Source organism: Pocillopora verrucosa, chromosome 2, assembly GCF_036669915.1.
Source record: "Pocillopora verrucosa isolate sample1 chromosome 2, ASM3666991v2, whole genome shotgun sequence".
NCBI classification, from domain to species: domain Eukaryota; kingdom Metazoa; phylum Cnidaria; class Anthozoa; order Scleractinia; family Pocilloporidae; genus Pocillopora; species Pocillopora verrucosa.
Window position 1 is genome coordinate 19518680 of NC_089313.1, and position 14139 is coordinate 19532818.

Here is a 14139-nt window from a genome sequence, read left to right on the forward strand (position 1 = left end):
CACCAACATCCCGCTCAAAAAATGTCTCCAAATGCATTAGTCAGGACTTTTCCCACCGTACGCGCATAAAAATTATGTGCAGCCTGACCCGCACGGTAGATCGGTCGCAATTCAGAAATTTCTTTCATCTGCTATTTAGAAATTCTACTTTCGCACTTATAGGAGTGATAATAAATCTTTCTAAGATATTCATCCATTATAATAATTAGGAATCTGATCCGCAGATCTGTATGATTGTAAGGACCAATCGGGTCAGTTTCTATGGATGAAACAGTTTAACAAGCAAATATTTAGCAAGATTACGTGACCCACTAAATACCATTGGTTCTTGTCGCCAGATTGGTTACCAATTTCACTTACTCATGTAGGTCATTGTCAAAGCACACGAAAGTTCAAAAATTCTAAAATAGTGCGACATTTTTGGGGAATTTTTTTCAAAATGTTTGCTATTACCATGCTTTGTCAACCAGCCATAATTCACTAATTGCAACTTGCAGGCAAATGGTGAAATGTGTTATCGTAAAATAGCAATAGATTTTCAGAGGGTAAGCGGGAATATCAAATTACCAAGTTTTCACAAATGGCCAAAACAAAAATTTCCTTTTCTTTTTCGCTTCCTGTTCCTCTGCGATAAATTGCAAGATTTTAAACTTCGGAAAAGCCCTTTATTAGTAAAGGTAACTAAAAAAATAACAGTTCTTCAGTATTATCGGGGTGCGTTTTATATTTTATCACGTTAAGTGTCTTAACTTTAGGGATTTAGGAGAGAAATGGTTGTACTGGAATGACCACATTTTAGCAACTACCAAACGACAACCCTATAGCAAAGAAATGGTTTAAAACTGATTAGGATATATCAAATGACCAGATCTTGATGAGTTTATGAAGTTAATTTAATTTATATTTAACTCTTGGCACACGATAATCGTTGAATTGAAAGGCCACTGATTGGTTAGTTGACTGAGCCGCGGAAACCGTTGAATGCGAAATTTGGATATAAATACATATGCTTTAGATGCTTACGGCGGTGATCGAAGACATTTTCCACTCCATAACAAGCAACCCAGAACATTCCCTTTGATTTACAATAGGTCTATCGTAAAGAGAATGTGGACAAGATTACCTTTCCTTTTAATGCTTGGGTTGGTTTCTGCGAAACCGGTGCCAGAAATTAGCCTCCAAGAGATAGAGAAAGGTGAGTACAGTCGTTAACTGACTTGAAATAGCTCAACGAATTTGCTTTCATGTTTGTGTTGCATTTCTCCTTATTTCAAAATTTTGTACAGCCAACTATTCCACTGTAATGCTTTTCATTCCCTCGCCTTTCGTTCAGTTGATCGTAGCCCTATTTGATAGAATTCATGCTTGTTGTAAGGAAGCCTGATCTTTCTAACGTAACAGCTCGACATACCATTGTTCCAATTTTATACCCATCTACGAGCTTTAAAGAAAAATTACAGCTCGAACTGGAGTCGATGCAATTTTCTGTCGTTGTGTTTACGCATTTAGCTTTGTAGTTGACAGTTCTGTAAGGCCAGAGAGGAAAACAGAACAAAATACGAAACAATGCGGCGGTTGATTTTCGGGTAGGGTTCTTGACAAGCCGCGCGGGGGAAACATACTTATGACCTTTTTTTTATTTCAAACTTTCATGTTGCAAGGTTAGGTCCTTAATCACTGGGCAAACATTGATAATAAGTCGTAGTAGAACCATATTTAAAACAGAATAGGAGGAGAAATGAAAGTTATTATCTTTCTCGCTCGTTTGTTCATTTGCCTCTCTCACGTATAACACCTTTGACCTGAAACAAAAGACTAAGTATCCAGTTGCAGTAATGTGTTGTTTATGGGTACGGTTGGGCGCGGCGCATTTCTGGAGTCTGCAGAATATTTTATAACTTTTCTCCCCAAGTAAGGTAGGATTCGGACGATTTTGCGACACGTTATGAAACTTATTAAAAGTTTCGTAAGCGGGCAGGACACTCGGAAACAAAGGAAATATCTACCCTTTGGGTTCCGTCTGAAAAAATCACCGTAGGTGAAGTTATGACCTCAGTAATTTCTAGCGCAAAGTGATAATAGAGGCAATGCCAGACATTTTTGGTTTCGTTTAATTATTATTGTCTTTCATAATGTTATTGCGGTAGTTTTGGGTGCGTTGTGAAAAGTACCAAAATCATTTTTCATTAAGAACGTTAAGGTGAACTTTTTCATTGTGACAAAAAACCTTATGATAAAGGGATTTTGGTGTCTCAAGGTAAACAACAACACACAGAAACACGTAATCATTTATTGCGTTAGCAAGTAACAAGTTAAGTTTGATGCTTGCCTGAGAGAGGATACAGATTTTCTTCCCTAAAATTCAGAAACCGTTTAAAGCTCGCTTCCGTGTTTTCCAATATTCATTCTTTCAAAAGTCTTAAAATCGTTTTGCTTAGACGCGACGTGATTTTAGGAGTGTTGGAAAACAAAAGATAAAACGATTTTTTTTTTATTAACAAAGCGAATTCCTTTATCTGATAAATAGGATACGTGTAAGCCATTATGATGTTTTTCTCACGCATTGCGAAGTATGATAAGTCCACTCATCATTCCTGAAGTATTAAAACAAAAACATTTGGAAACAAATTGCAAATATTTAAGCGTTCATATCGCCTCTTTCGGAAGGTATAAGACACCTGCTACCTAGAGCGCTGCATCTGAAAAAAAAGTTTAAGGAAATTATCTCAACTCTGTCTTCTTAAGACGATTGCCATCTTTTGATGCCCCCTCAAAAGTCTTTAAAAACAGTGAAGCTTTTAGGATCAACACAATAGAAGTACTGATCCAGATTAACAAATACATTTGACATTTTTTTCGTCCCTATGAAATTTTTCCAATCCATCAAATCTTTTTTGCTGCCGACAGCGTTTTCGTTTTCAAGAGTACGGCAAACACCCAATCACGGTTATTAGTGTGTTCAAAGAAATAAAATAGCACTCTCAATGCGGATGTGCAAAGTGTTCATGCACAGCACCCTTTTTTCTGTGAGATTCTTTTTAGAAAAAGTGGGCAGGGATGAGTGGGTGAGGAAAGGTGTCGTCTTTCTCTTCTCTCTCAACCTCTCATCGCCTCCCCTGCCCTTTGACTACCCTCTCCCACCCACTTAGTACATGTCTTGTTTCTTTATCCAACTTTCCAAAATTCTTAGAATTCAACATGGCGGTCAGACATTTCGTCAAGAAACACTGAAATCAGACATTCGCTCGCTAAAAATGTACCTGTTGGCTTGATATGATGAGGGATGCCTGGCTTAACTAAATTGTCAATTCTCTCTCTGTAGAACTTCAGGAGTTAACTGCAAAGGAACATGATACTTCAGGTAATTTCACTGCCTTTAATTTTACTCCTAAATGTAAATTATGTGAACAGAAGAAGGGAATAGAGAAGGCAAATTGATCAATTAGAGTGTGCTATCTTGGAACAACCCCAAGTTCTCTGAACTGACTCACAAAGAACTGTAAAGTACATAAAGCAGCTGGAAAGGGGAATTACAAATTAGTTCTTGAGATCAGCTTCTTGTAAACTTAAACTTAATTTTTATTGTAAGGTAAACTTCCTACTCAAGGGGTAGCCTATTAAGGCATGCAAGGAGCAAAATATAAAGGGTGCCAGACGGGCTAGCATTAGAGCCCCTTGTGATTGCCTTCACTTGTTGAGAAAAAAAAAACAGTTTTGCAGAGCTACAGGGAAGTATAGGGATCTGTGGTAAACAATTTTGACTGATTATTGATTTGTTTTCATGTGATCAGAGACAACAGTAAAGAAGACTGATCAAGCAGACACGCCCAAAGAGACAAAGTCTGGTAAATTTCAAACTTCAACCATACAAATCTTCTCTTTAATTCTTAGGGCCTTTTTTCCATCAGAGTTGACTGTACCTCAATGTCCCAAAAATTTTGAGAGCTTCTAAGACTGCCTGCCTTTTTTAGCAGCATCTTGTTGACTTGAACTTACAACAGCTCATTAGTTTGATTTAAATCACTATTGTTTTCTTCAGATGTGGCTACAAAGGAGGAGACAAACAGCGAGGAAAGTCTCATAAAAAGTAAGTGTGGTTAGAGCAAAACAGTCTGTCAGAGGGTTCCATGACTTTTTTTCCCAATAGTTTATTTTTTAAGATTAGGTTAAATAATTGGGAACCCTACACTAAACCCAATGTTTACTTGCAGGTTCTCTAGATGCAACAGAGAAGAAAGAAGTAGAGGTGAAAAGTGATGCAGAGACTGAGAGAAAGAAATCTGACTGTAAGTGTCTCCTATTTTGTGGCATGTTTTTGTCAGAAACTTTTTGTGACAATGGTTTGAAACTCAGTTTAGATTTCTGTTATCTGTTAAAATGGAATAGAGCCTGAGTCTTACAGTCTTAGTGTTCACATGGTGAACCGAAACTTTATGTTTTAGTGTGAATATCACCAAATTATTGATTGTGTTTAATATTGTCCACAGATCTTGAGGTACCACCAAGAAAACCAGTTAAACCAGGTAACTTTATACAAACTGCATCCCTTTTCCTTTATTATCTCTCAAAATTCTTTCAACCTAAGAATGTTCCTGTTCAAGGCGTTTAAATGGTAATAGCTTCTATTCCTTGTAGCACACAGCTGGTTACTACTTGGAAGCCTGGAATGATGTTTGGTTTTCCCATTATAATTTTTTAACTGATTACTCCTCTTTTGATAAAGAATTACTGAGCCTTTTCTTTTAATTGTTACTTTATGAATTAGGTCCTCCAGAGATTCCTCACCGTGATGCTGCTAAATATGGTAAGATACATTTAACCTCAGTACTCATTTATTTGGTGGTTCAATCACATTTTGAGGGAGTGTTATAAAACCAAAACCTAATATATCACAACAGCTGATCAGAAAAAGTAAAAACCCCAAGCAAATTTAGAGCAATGCAACACGTTTTACATTCTCCTCTCAATGAAAATTACTCTTGATTTATAGAATGGATGAGATGTATCACATTGAGGACTTTTAGGGTACCTGTCGAGTACAAAAATCTTCTCTCTTTCAAGCAATTAGGCGAAGTATCTAAACAAGTGGGTTCTGATATAGATTGATCCTCTAAACAAATCTAATATCTTGTTTTATTCTGACTCTAGACTTTAAAAATTCTGAAGCCTACAGGAGACTAATAGGTGGGTATTTTCTGAAGTTCACACCTCTATGTCACAAAATACAGACTTACGTACATTTTTGTGTCACATAATTCCCTTGCTGAAGTAGATTAAACTATGAAATTAAAAAAAATACAAAGGAAGCAAGGGAAAACAAAAAGGGAAAAGTTTTCATTAGGGATGGACTGAAGTTACAACTTATAAAGGAATAAAGGGTAAATTTTTCAAGATAAACAAACCGTGAGCTACGGCTTCTTTTGAACTTCTACCAGGAAGAGAGGGGTTGTCAAGAGCCACACATTATGCTGTGGTCTTCTAAGTTTGCTATTTCTCTTATGTTATTACTAACTTAAAAATTACCTTCTTTGTTTCTCCAGAAGCAAGAAATTCACGATTGTTGTCTCAGCTACGTAAGTGGCCAAGAGATATTATGAAGACCTTTTTCCATTATGGATTGAAATTTCAATGGTTAGAGTTAATAATTTTGTTATTTCTTCTTGTAGGTGAGGACTATGATAACGAAAACCCTCCTCCACCTTTTAAAAGACCTAGTAAGTTTTTTTATGGTTCAGTATCCAAAAGACTGTCCTAAAAGATGGCCTCTCTGAATGTGATACTTAACTTATATCTAATTAGTTTAATAGATTTTTGTTCATATATTTACAATCATTATTCATCACTTGGATGGTTTATTTGGACCCAACATAATTGTTGGCTTGTTAGCTCAGTTAGTAGAGCACTGCACCAGTATCGCAGAGGTCATGGGTTCAAATCCCGTATGGGCCTGAAATTTTTTTTCAGGTCTTATTTTCAACTACTAGCTCAGTGGTTATTCATAACTTTTTAACTAAGACCAAAAATAATTACAACAGGTAAACAGATAATAGTGTCCCAACCTACTTCTGTGAGATAATTCAACTTTTTACAATGAGTATAACCATCCCAATCCTTATCCGCCGATTCCAACAATACCATCAACGTATTTTCAATTTCTGTAATATCCGTTTAATTTCTGAAAATTATCTTAGTGTTCCTTTTTTCTGTACATAGCACCAAATGTCTGTTTTGCAACGCTTTTACACAACCCCATGTGTTCTAGCACCCATCTATTCCCTCAACTATTTTATTTTACTTGTTGGTCGCTTGAGGCCTCATGTTTTTCTTTCTTTACAGATTTTCCCGAAGCTCCCCACAGGAGAACATATGGTAACTGATTTCGTTCACCTTCCTTCTTCATTGCTTTTAACATGAGTCTTAATTTTTTTATACCGTCCGCATTCCCCAACAATTAATTTTCTTAATAAGTATTTACATCAGAACAATTGCAAGAATTTAACACCAGATTTTCTTCTAAACGTTCATTTCATGACAAATTTTACAACTACGCGGTGTATTAGTGTACTCAAACCAACAGAGCTTTATTGTAAGGTGTGGTACACCCTAATACGTCTCTTGTTTATTTGATTTTATTATTGTTTTTGTTTTTTAGACACCTATCGTAAGAATTATGATTATATTCCAAGTAAGTAAGAAGTCTCTAGATGGTAAATCGTCAACGTCTATAATCCTGGTTGAAGGTTTTAGACACCGTTCACATACACATGACCACAAGTATGTTATTGATAGTCATATCTTAATTCCTTTCAATTCCTACCCTCTAAGAGGTAGAGGTTGAATCGACTTTGTAAAACTGGAGAAGAAAAGCGACCATGGAACTGGAATCATGCGTTATCTTGCAAGAGCTTCTGCTAAAGATACTGGACTTGATTTCATACCTGAAATTATGGACTAATATATACATTTAGCCAAGCCTAAAAGCGGAGCTCGCATTTTTTTTTCCCCGCACGTCTCAAGGGCACAACGCCTTGCCCCGGCCAGGACCACAACCCGGGTCGTCCAACTCGGGAGCCCAGTGCACGAACTACGCGGCGGTACAGTTGACCACGCATGTCAAAAGTAGCACCTCGTACGGTCGTTCGGTCGTACATCCAAATTTTTTCGGCTTGATGGGTTACTACTATTTTGTATAATTATGGGGCTACGCTCTGCAAGCTCAGCTATCATACCTGACGTCTCACTTCATTTTATGCAGAGGACCTCTACGCGCCATGGGATCGTACTGGATTCGAATCAAATTCTGACTCATCAGCAGGGATGAGAGGAATGCCATACGGTAAGACCATATTTACTTTAAAGGCGCTTTTTCCTCGATAAAGGTTGTATCTGCCGTCAAGACTGAAAAGGCCTATAACTTCTGCTTTTTCTCCTCGATAAGGTGCCTGTCCGTCGGATTTTTTTCTACCTCCCCTTACAGTTTTCAGGTACTTACTTGTGTTTCAGTGAGGAGGAAGGTATTGTGAAAATAAAGGTCTCTTTTTTTTCTGTAAGAACGAAGAAGTAAGAAAACAAAGCACAATGACCCTGCCGGAGCTTGAACATCTTGATTTGGTTTTGTTTTCAGCGCGCAAATTTCCCGGCCGCCGCATTCCCCATTCACAAAACTACCGAATGCTCACTGTTACTTCTCATTTCTCCCCAGACATGACCAGAGCAGAACGCATGGCGCTTCTTTCTGGCGGAAAATGGCTGCCAGGTAGGACTCTAGTTGTAATAGGTACTTGAAACAGCTGTGACGATTCGAAATAGATAGAAATCATCAAGTGGTTTTGCTTTGAAACTGTCTTTTCACTTAGGTTCTCGGGCTGTAAAAGTTCCGCATATACTGCCTCCCCCAAGTTATCCAGGTAGGAAGATTTAGTATGTTGGGCCTCAGCGTAGATGCTTAGCCTGTTTTCAGTCGTCCTTAGTTTGTTCAAGTTGATTCACGATCGAGTTCTTATTACATCCAAATGCTTGATTGACTGAATTAAACGTAGTTCAGATAAAGTTACGAGAAGAGAGACATTGTCGCGTGATTGTTGATTTCGTTACTCGGCCGATTCATCACCAAAACATACCTCATTTCATTACGCTCGCCAGCAATCCTCCATGAAACACCCACCCTGAGGGAAAATAATGAATGCCTGCTCCCTCCTGGTCCTACCTAGAAGCCTCTTCCCTATGAAACAGTGGCCAGGCAAGGGAGGAGTCATTTCTCTTATCTTATAATGGTAGCTTGCCCTTCTTGCTTGTCACTAGTCACCGCTCTTCTCGCTCGCTACTCTCAGTCGAGACATTCCAGTTGTGTCAGAGCGTTCGGGAGGAGGTAGTTATAGCTCCTTTTCTGATTATCTCATTGTAGATGTCGATACTCGGTCATACAACAGCTTCCATGGAAAGATGGACGAGAAAGAGACTGAAGACCTGATCCGTGGTAAAGAAGGTACGAGCACACGTTGAAATGATAGACGAGGACTTCCTTTGGATTTAGTCGACATCGAGTAAAATACGAGAGAAGGCTGCATAGTCAGCGTTAAAAAAAGGAAAACTATTGTAAGTTTAACTTTTTTTTTTGCAGGACTGACAGAGACAGAGAAGCGCAAGCGTTTACTTACGGACCTATTGGCGGAAAAGCTCAAGTCAAGTAAGACATGTGTTCATCTATGTAAACCACAGCGCTTTTTTTAGTTTATTTGACCTCGATTAATGCTACGAGGATAGTGCAAATAGCGAACCGGATATTGTGTCATTTACTTTCCTTTCTCTTCGTGTACTTAGAGGTGAGCGAAGCACACAATCGAGGCATCGAGATTCCATCCAAAATACAAGAATTCCTTTGGAATTGTAAGTTTCTCAAGAAATTTTATTTTATAAAAATATCATTTATCTAACTGAGCCTTTGGTTTGTTCGAATTCTGGCGGCGTTGATTGAAACAGGATAACAGAGAAAATGATGTTATTTTAATTTCTCTTCTTTTTTTCGACAGATGAAGCACGTCGAACATCGGACACACGATCTGGTGAGTAACGTTCAGTTGTCAAAGAATTTTTCTTTTGGTGTTTTTATCTGCATATCACACTAAACTCAGGATCTACCCCTGGATTTTTAAAGGACGTTTATAAAAAATCGGGGGCCCCCAGTGAAATGTTCTCTTCCTCAGACTGGCGATTGCCCCACACAGTGGGTGACTTGTTTGTCCATTTCTTCGGTTGTTTTGTTTGGATAACCTCTGTACGCGAATTAAAATGCTAAATATCCCTGAGCAACGTACAATCTTCTTTGTAACTTACTAAACTGCATTGAATTTATATATTTTTTTTCTTTCAGAGAAAGACCGTCTAAGCCACTGAGGAGTTGGTGTGATAAGAAATTCCCACTGATTGGAAAGCGCGACTAACACTTAATGATAGGTAGTTAGACATTTAGCTTTGAGCACAACAGTTACAGCACAGGCAGAACTTTAATAAGAATATTTTCACTGTATATTTAGATTAATTACACTATGGAGCAATGTTTAATTGACATCAGGATTGAGAAAATAATGACAGAATTAGCAGTTACAAAATGGTTAGTGAAGTCTGTGAGGGGCAAGGGAAAATTCCGAAACATGATGGTTACCTTGCGTGATAAGAACTATCCTTCGATCCCCATTATTTGAAGCCTATAGCTCGCATCCCGACTCTTGGTTTCAGTTCCGATAAAAGTCTTTAAAACTTTTATAGTGGTTACTACTTCGCAAGCCTACTGTCGGGACATTCTTAGGTATCACTGAGCCTAACGTTCATTTCATGGCCAAAGATCTCGGGAACATTGTCTGAAGCGTCAGCCGCCGGTATCTCTTCCCCTAATCCCTAGGAGCTTCATGAGGGACTGGGGCGAACAGACGGCTGACACCTTATGCTACCAGGAACGAGTTGAGCTTCAATTGTTCCCTTATCCCAAACCTTCGCTTCCAGTGTGGTTTACTAGAAACCTTAGCCCCCGAAGCTTTCTATTTAATCGATGAGACTGTTCCTTTGATTATGGTCCCTAGTCTTCTCTCGCCCTCCTTGTCACTTGTTTTTCTAAAGTACTGATCTTTGTAGAGCAATTACCGGTTTTTTTTTAATGCGAATGAAAAAAGAGCCTAAGAAGTAGACTCGTGTATTTTTGGAAAACATACTAAACAATCTTTGTCACTATCGTAAACCACCCTCGTTGAACGTGTCTTTGTGTTAATCTGAACTTTCTTTATTTTCACGATTCTTCCTGACTGTTGACGACTTCCTCTGCTTTTCCAAACATTAATCGTTGTCGTGTTAAACAGACCTTTTCAGGACTACTGTTACCTGAAGAGTGAGTCTTCCTAGTCGATCCTGAGATATTTTTGTCAAAACTATTTGTCACCATTTCTGTTTCTTCTGTTGTCCGTCTGTTTATTGACGAGAAGTGCTCTTTTTGACACCGCCATTGCTTTCTCCGGTATCAAACGTCTTCTTAGGGTCCAGATTATCAGGAGCTTTTTCCTGAGGCTCTGAAATGGGGGGGATCTCTTTTATAGAGGCAAGCTCAGGTATCGGAGGCGGTTCCGGCTCAGGAATAGGCTCGGGTAAGGGAGTTAACTCGTCAATGGGTTCGTCCTCTCGAGTCCCAGCTTCTTCTTGGTCCATTATGGCCGGTGGGATTGGTGTAGGGGGTGGTAATCGTTCTAGTCTCTCCAGCGGATCTGGTGAGAATTCACTTATCTTTGGTAAACGTGGGAAAGGAATGAAACGCTCTGCCATCGATGACATTGGGGATCCTGGCCAACGCTGCAGGCTAGGATATCGTTGTAAGGTGGGGAATCTGTGAAAATGTATAAAACCTGACTCACTGTTATCCATCGCATAGGGATAATCATAATAAGGGAACATTCTCACTTGCAGAGCTGATGGTGGCCATAAGTGATGGTGATAATAACGATGATGATGAAAAGAACGTTTGTCTCGCCGTTGCCTGGGAAGAGATAATGAGGTGGCCTGGTGATAACTAGACCTAGTCTTTAACTTAATGGGAAAATTTCCTTTCAAATTCCGACGCGAGTATCGGTAAGATCTGAGTGCAAATCTAGCAGAGTTTTCTCTCTTTCCTCGTTTCTGGGTAAAACGCTTCTCAGATCGCAAGTTTGCCCTCGTATGGTGGTGCTTTTTATCTTTCCTTCGCGTAACTCGCGATTTTCGAACATTTACTCCACCATCATTGATTTGATCATACCAAGGTAAGTCTCCTTCAGAGACCTCCATGTTGGCGAATTGTGACGGTAGATCTGTGAAGTCGTATTCTTTAGACAGAGCTGTACTCTGCCTACTCAGGTCCTCAATCTGTTTTATTGTAGACTCTTCCTCGAGTTTCTCATCTCTTGTCCCGAAAGACGGCGAGGAGTCATCTAAGAGACGCTCTAACATTTTATGTTCACTTTTATCTCTCCTGGTTAATTCTCCATCCAAATAATTGGAATCAAAATCCTGGGAATAAAACTCGTCCATGTCTTGTTTGTTCCAATCTGAGCTTTCTAAGCGCCAGCTATGCAAAAAGGGTTTTTTGAAGTGCTTTTTTCTATGCGCCTTCTTTTTACGTTCCTTTATGCTCACCTGGACCCTTTTAGACCTCACAGAACGCGCCTTTTGATTGGCAATGTTACTTCTTTTATACGGTAACGGGTCGCCTAGGATCGACACTAGCCGCCGTGGGTCAGTATACAATTTTTCACCTGAATGGGTGCCAGTGCTCGGTCTGTATGTAGGCTCGGAGTACGACAGGGTTTTTCGTCCTAAGATCGTGGAAGTTTCTTCCGAATAATCTAATGTGCGTTTTCTTCCAGGAAAATTTGCGGCAGCTTCCTGTCTTTTAGGGCGCGGTATTAAATCACGGTATTTTTTTTCTCGTTGAAAAGTCTCCCAATATTTATTTGGTATTGATAACTTTTTCGATACCGATTCCCCCTTTCCATGTAGTATCTTGTCTTGATCACGAAGAACTCTGGGAAATACATTACCTCGCAGAGTGACTTTCGCTTCTTCCAAGTTCGGATTGGTTTTGAAATTCAAAATGGACTCGATGGAGTTATGTACTGCGACGAGCCCTCTCCTGCTTTCAAAAGGTCTCTGTGCTGTTCTGGATTTCTCCACTCCAATCTCCTCTCGGGGCTTCTGAGGTGTGGCACGCTGGGTTGGCCTCCTCTCGTTTAACCAGATAAACCTGTCAATCAGGCCATTTAATGTTGATGACTTTTTCAAACTTATCGTATCCGGGTGAGGAATACGACTTTCTTCATGATGTGGAATAGGATTTTCTGACGTTTGCAACATTCTTCTTGTTTCCTCCGATGGAGGCCCATGTGCTGTACAATCCTTGATTCCTTAATACAACAGAGGAAAGGAAATAAAATCAGCTCCACCATTTAAACCCACCTCGTAGAAAGTACGAGCGATACGGATGTACTGGACCCACAGTCACACCATGTTGCCACTGCTGCCACAGTACCCTCGATTCGCAATGCACATGCCCCAAAAACCTTCATTCGTTACGTTGTTAAAAAGTGTGCCGTTAAAAATATTTGCTCAGTAGTCTGCGCTGCGAATGCTTTACTGTGATTCATCTTGTATATCACTGAATGTTTGTTAGCGTTATTGATACTACCTAAAAACGTAGGGGAGAGTAATGAAAGTCCTTTCGAATTCATATTATCCCTAACTATGTAACCTGTGAACTACTTATCTTAACCCCTCCGGAGCTAGATCGGAGAAATTAGCTCTGCAGCAACCAATTCAGTTGTTAAGTAAGAGATCAAATAAAGATTAACAATCAGAGTAGCTTCTGAGGTTTGTTAAAAGTTCACAAATGTGACCATTCCGTCAACAGGAAGCCAAAATACGAAAAAGAAAGAAAAACAGGAAAGCAGAGAAACTTTGAGGTTTGTTATATGTTCAAAAATGAGAACGTTCCGTAAACAGGAAGTCAAAATATGAAAAATTAAAGGAAGCAAAGAGCAGTCAAGCTTAATTGAAAATGGCTGTTTACTGAGTATGACTTGCATATGTTGTGTGAACCCACCGGAAGATAAAAACTGCAGGTAGCATCTTCATGCGTGTTGTTTTGGGTAATTTTTGAATTAGATACCAGTCCACGGATGAAGCGATATTTGATTTTCTTTTGAGAGCCGATCTCTCAGATTTGTAAGATTTGTCATAATTGGATCCACTTGCACATATTTTGGCCACTCGTGTCAGAAAAGGTTATTCAAGGTAAACCAGTCTGGACTGTTGATAACTTAATTTATTTTGACGCGCTGGTGTGAAAGAAGATACTGAAACAAGATAAAAAAGGGAAGACAAACTTGCTTAATATCAAATCACAACAAACAAACACCTTACCGTGGATCAAAATAAGAGGAAAAAGTAGAGTCAATTTTGTTAGTATTTGCGGCCATCCTTTCCAACATGAAGTCATTGTCACGTCCAACTATACCTGCTGAGTGTTTCTGAGAGTTTTTCTTCTTGAGGAGATGTCAACAAATCTTTTAAAAATTTTCGAAAAATTGGCCCTATTGAAGGGAAAAAAACGTTTTACTCAGGTTTATCAGTGCCATTTTTCAAAGTACACTGAGAGTTGTACCGCTCCAGGATAAGTTGTATTCTTTAACCAAGTATTCAATCCGAGTGAACAGTCACTTTCCAGTCATGCATAAATAATCACCTATTTACGCTGAGAGGTCTGTGAGCACATCACTCTCATTGACCCAAATGATTCTTGTTTATACCTAAGACAGGTAAAATAACTTCTCCCCGGCTGAGTTAATTGGAATCACTCTCGAACTGGCGGGGCTCAGTTGTTCCTCCTCCGAAACAATTCTTATGTCAATTTTGCTAAATCTATTATCTTTTCATTTATATTTTTGTCAGTTCTTTATCACTTTTGATTTATTTCAGTCGCTTTTGAGATTTAATTTTTTTCTTATTTTTCTTCTCTTAACGTAAGTCGATGGAGGAAGCAGCTGAATCAGAATTTATCTTTTTAAGGAAGTTTGTCAGTTATTTTATTTAGATAAGTGGGCTTATCAAATAAGAATTGGTACTCTT

The 14139-nt window shown here is 38.9% G+C and overlaps 2 protein-coding genes across 3 annotated transcripts; one reads left to right on the forward strand and one right to left on the reverse strand.

The window, feature by feature from the left end:
• The first annotated feature begins 973 nt into the window (after positions 1-973).
• Positions 974-9565, forward strand: LOC131790679 (uncharacterized). Of its 2 annotated transcripts, XM_059107920.2 has the most exons (20): positions 974-1195; positions 3323-3361; positions 3792-3845; positions 4040-4087; positions 4212-4286; positions 4488-4523; positions 4766-4804; positions 5149-5184; positions 5541-5573; positions 5667-5714; positions 6337-6369; positions 6653-6685; positions 7256-7336; positions 7703-7756; positions 7857-7907; positions 8405-8485; positions 8621-8686; positions 8821-8886; positions 9030-9062; positions 9371-9565. In XM_059107920.2, exons 1-20 carry the CDS (start codon positions 982-984, stop codon positions 9391-9393), a joined length of 1143 nt encoding a protein of 380 aa, XP_058963903.2. In that variant the 5' UTR covers positions 974-981; the 3' UTR covers positions 9394-9565. The 2 variants fall into 2 exon arrangements, with proteins under 2 accessions (XP_058963903.2, XP_058963904.2); XM_059107921.2 differs by lacking the exon at positions 7857-7907.
• Positions 9555-13629, reverse strand: LOC131790678 (uncharacterized). The gene is made up of 2 exons (XM_066162756.1): positions 13435-13629; positions 9555-12419 (listed from the first exon to the last, which is right to left on the reverse strand). The coding sequence occupies exons 1-2, from the start codon at positions 13508-13510 to the stop codon at positions 10459-10461; spliced, it is 2037 nt and encodes a 678-aa protein (XP_066018853.1). The 5' UTR covers positions 13511-13629; the 3' UTR covers positions 9555-10458.
• Positions 13630-14139: the final 510 nt, after the last annotated feature.

Bases quoted from the DNA above. Each gene is read 5' to 3' on its own strand.
- LOC131790679 (XM_059107920.2), top strand. From the start codon at position 982: ATGCGAAATTTGGATATAAATACATATGCTTTAGATGCTTACGGCGGT. The intron at 3,362-3,791 runs GTAATTTCACTG...TCATGTGATCAG, and splicing joins AAAGGAACATGATACTTCAG to AGACAACAGTAAAGAAGACT. The intron at 5,574-5,666 runs GTAAGTGGCCAA...TTCTTCTTGTAG, and splicing joins ACGATTGTTGTCTCAGCTAC to GTGAGGACTATGATAACGAA.
- LOC131790678 (XM_066162756.1), bottom strand. From the start codon at position 13,510: ATGACTTCATGTTGGAAAGGATGGCCGCAAATACTAACAAAATTGACT. The intron at 12,420-13,434 runs GTAAGGTGTTTG...TGTTGTATTAAG, and splicing joins TCCTCTTATTTTGATCCACG to GAATCAAGGATTGTACAGCA.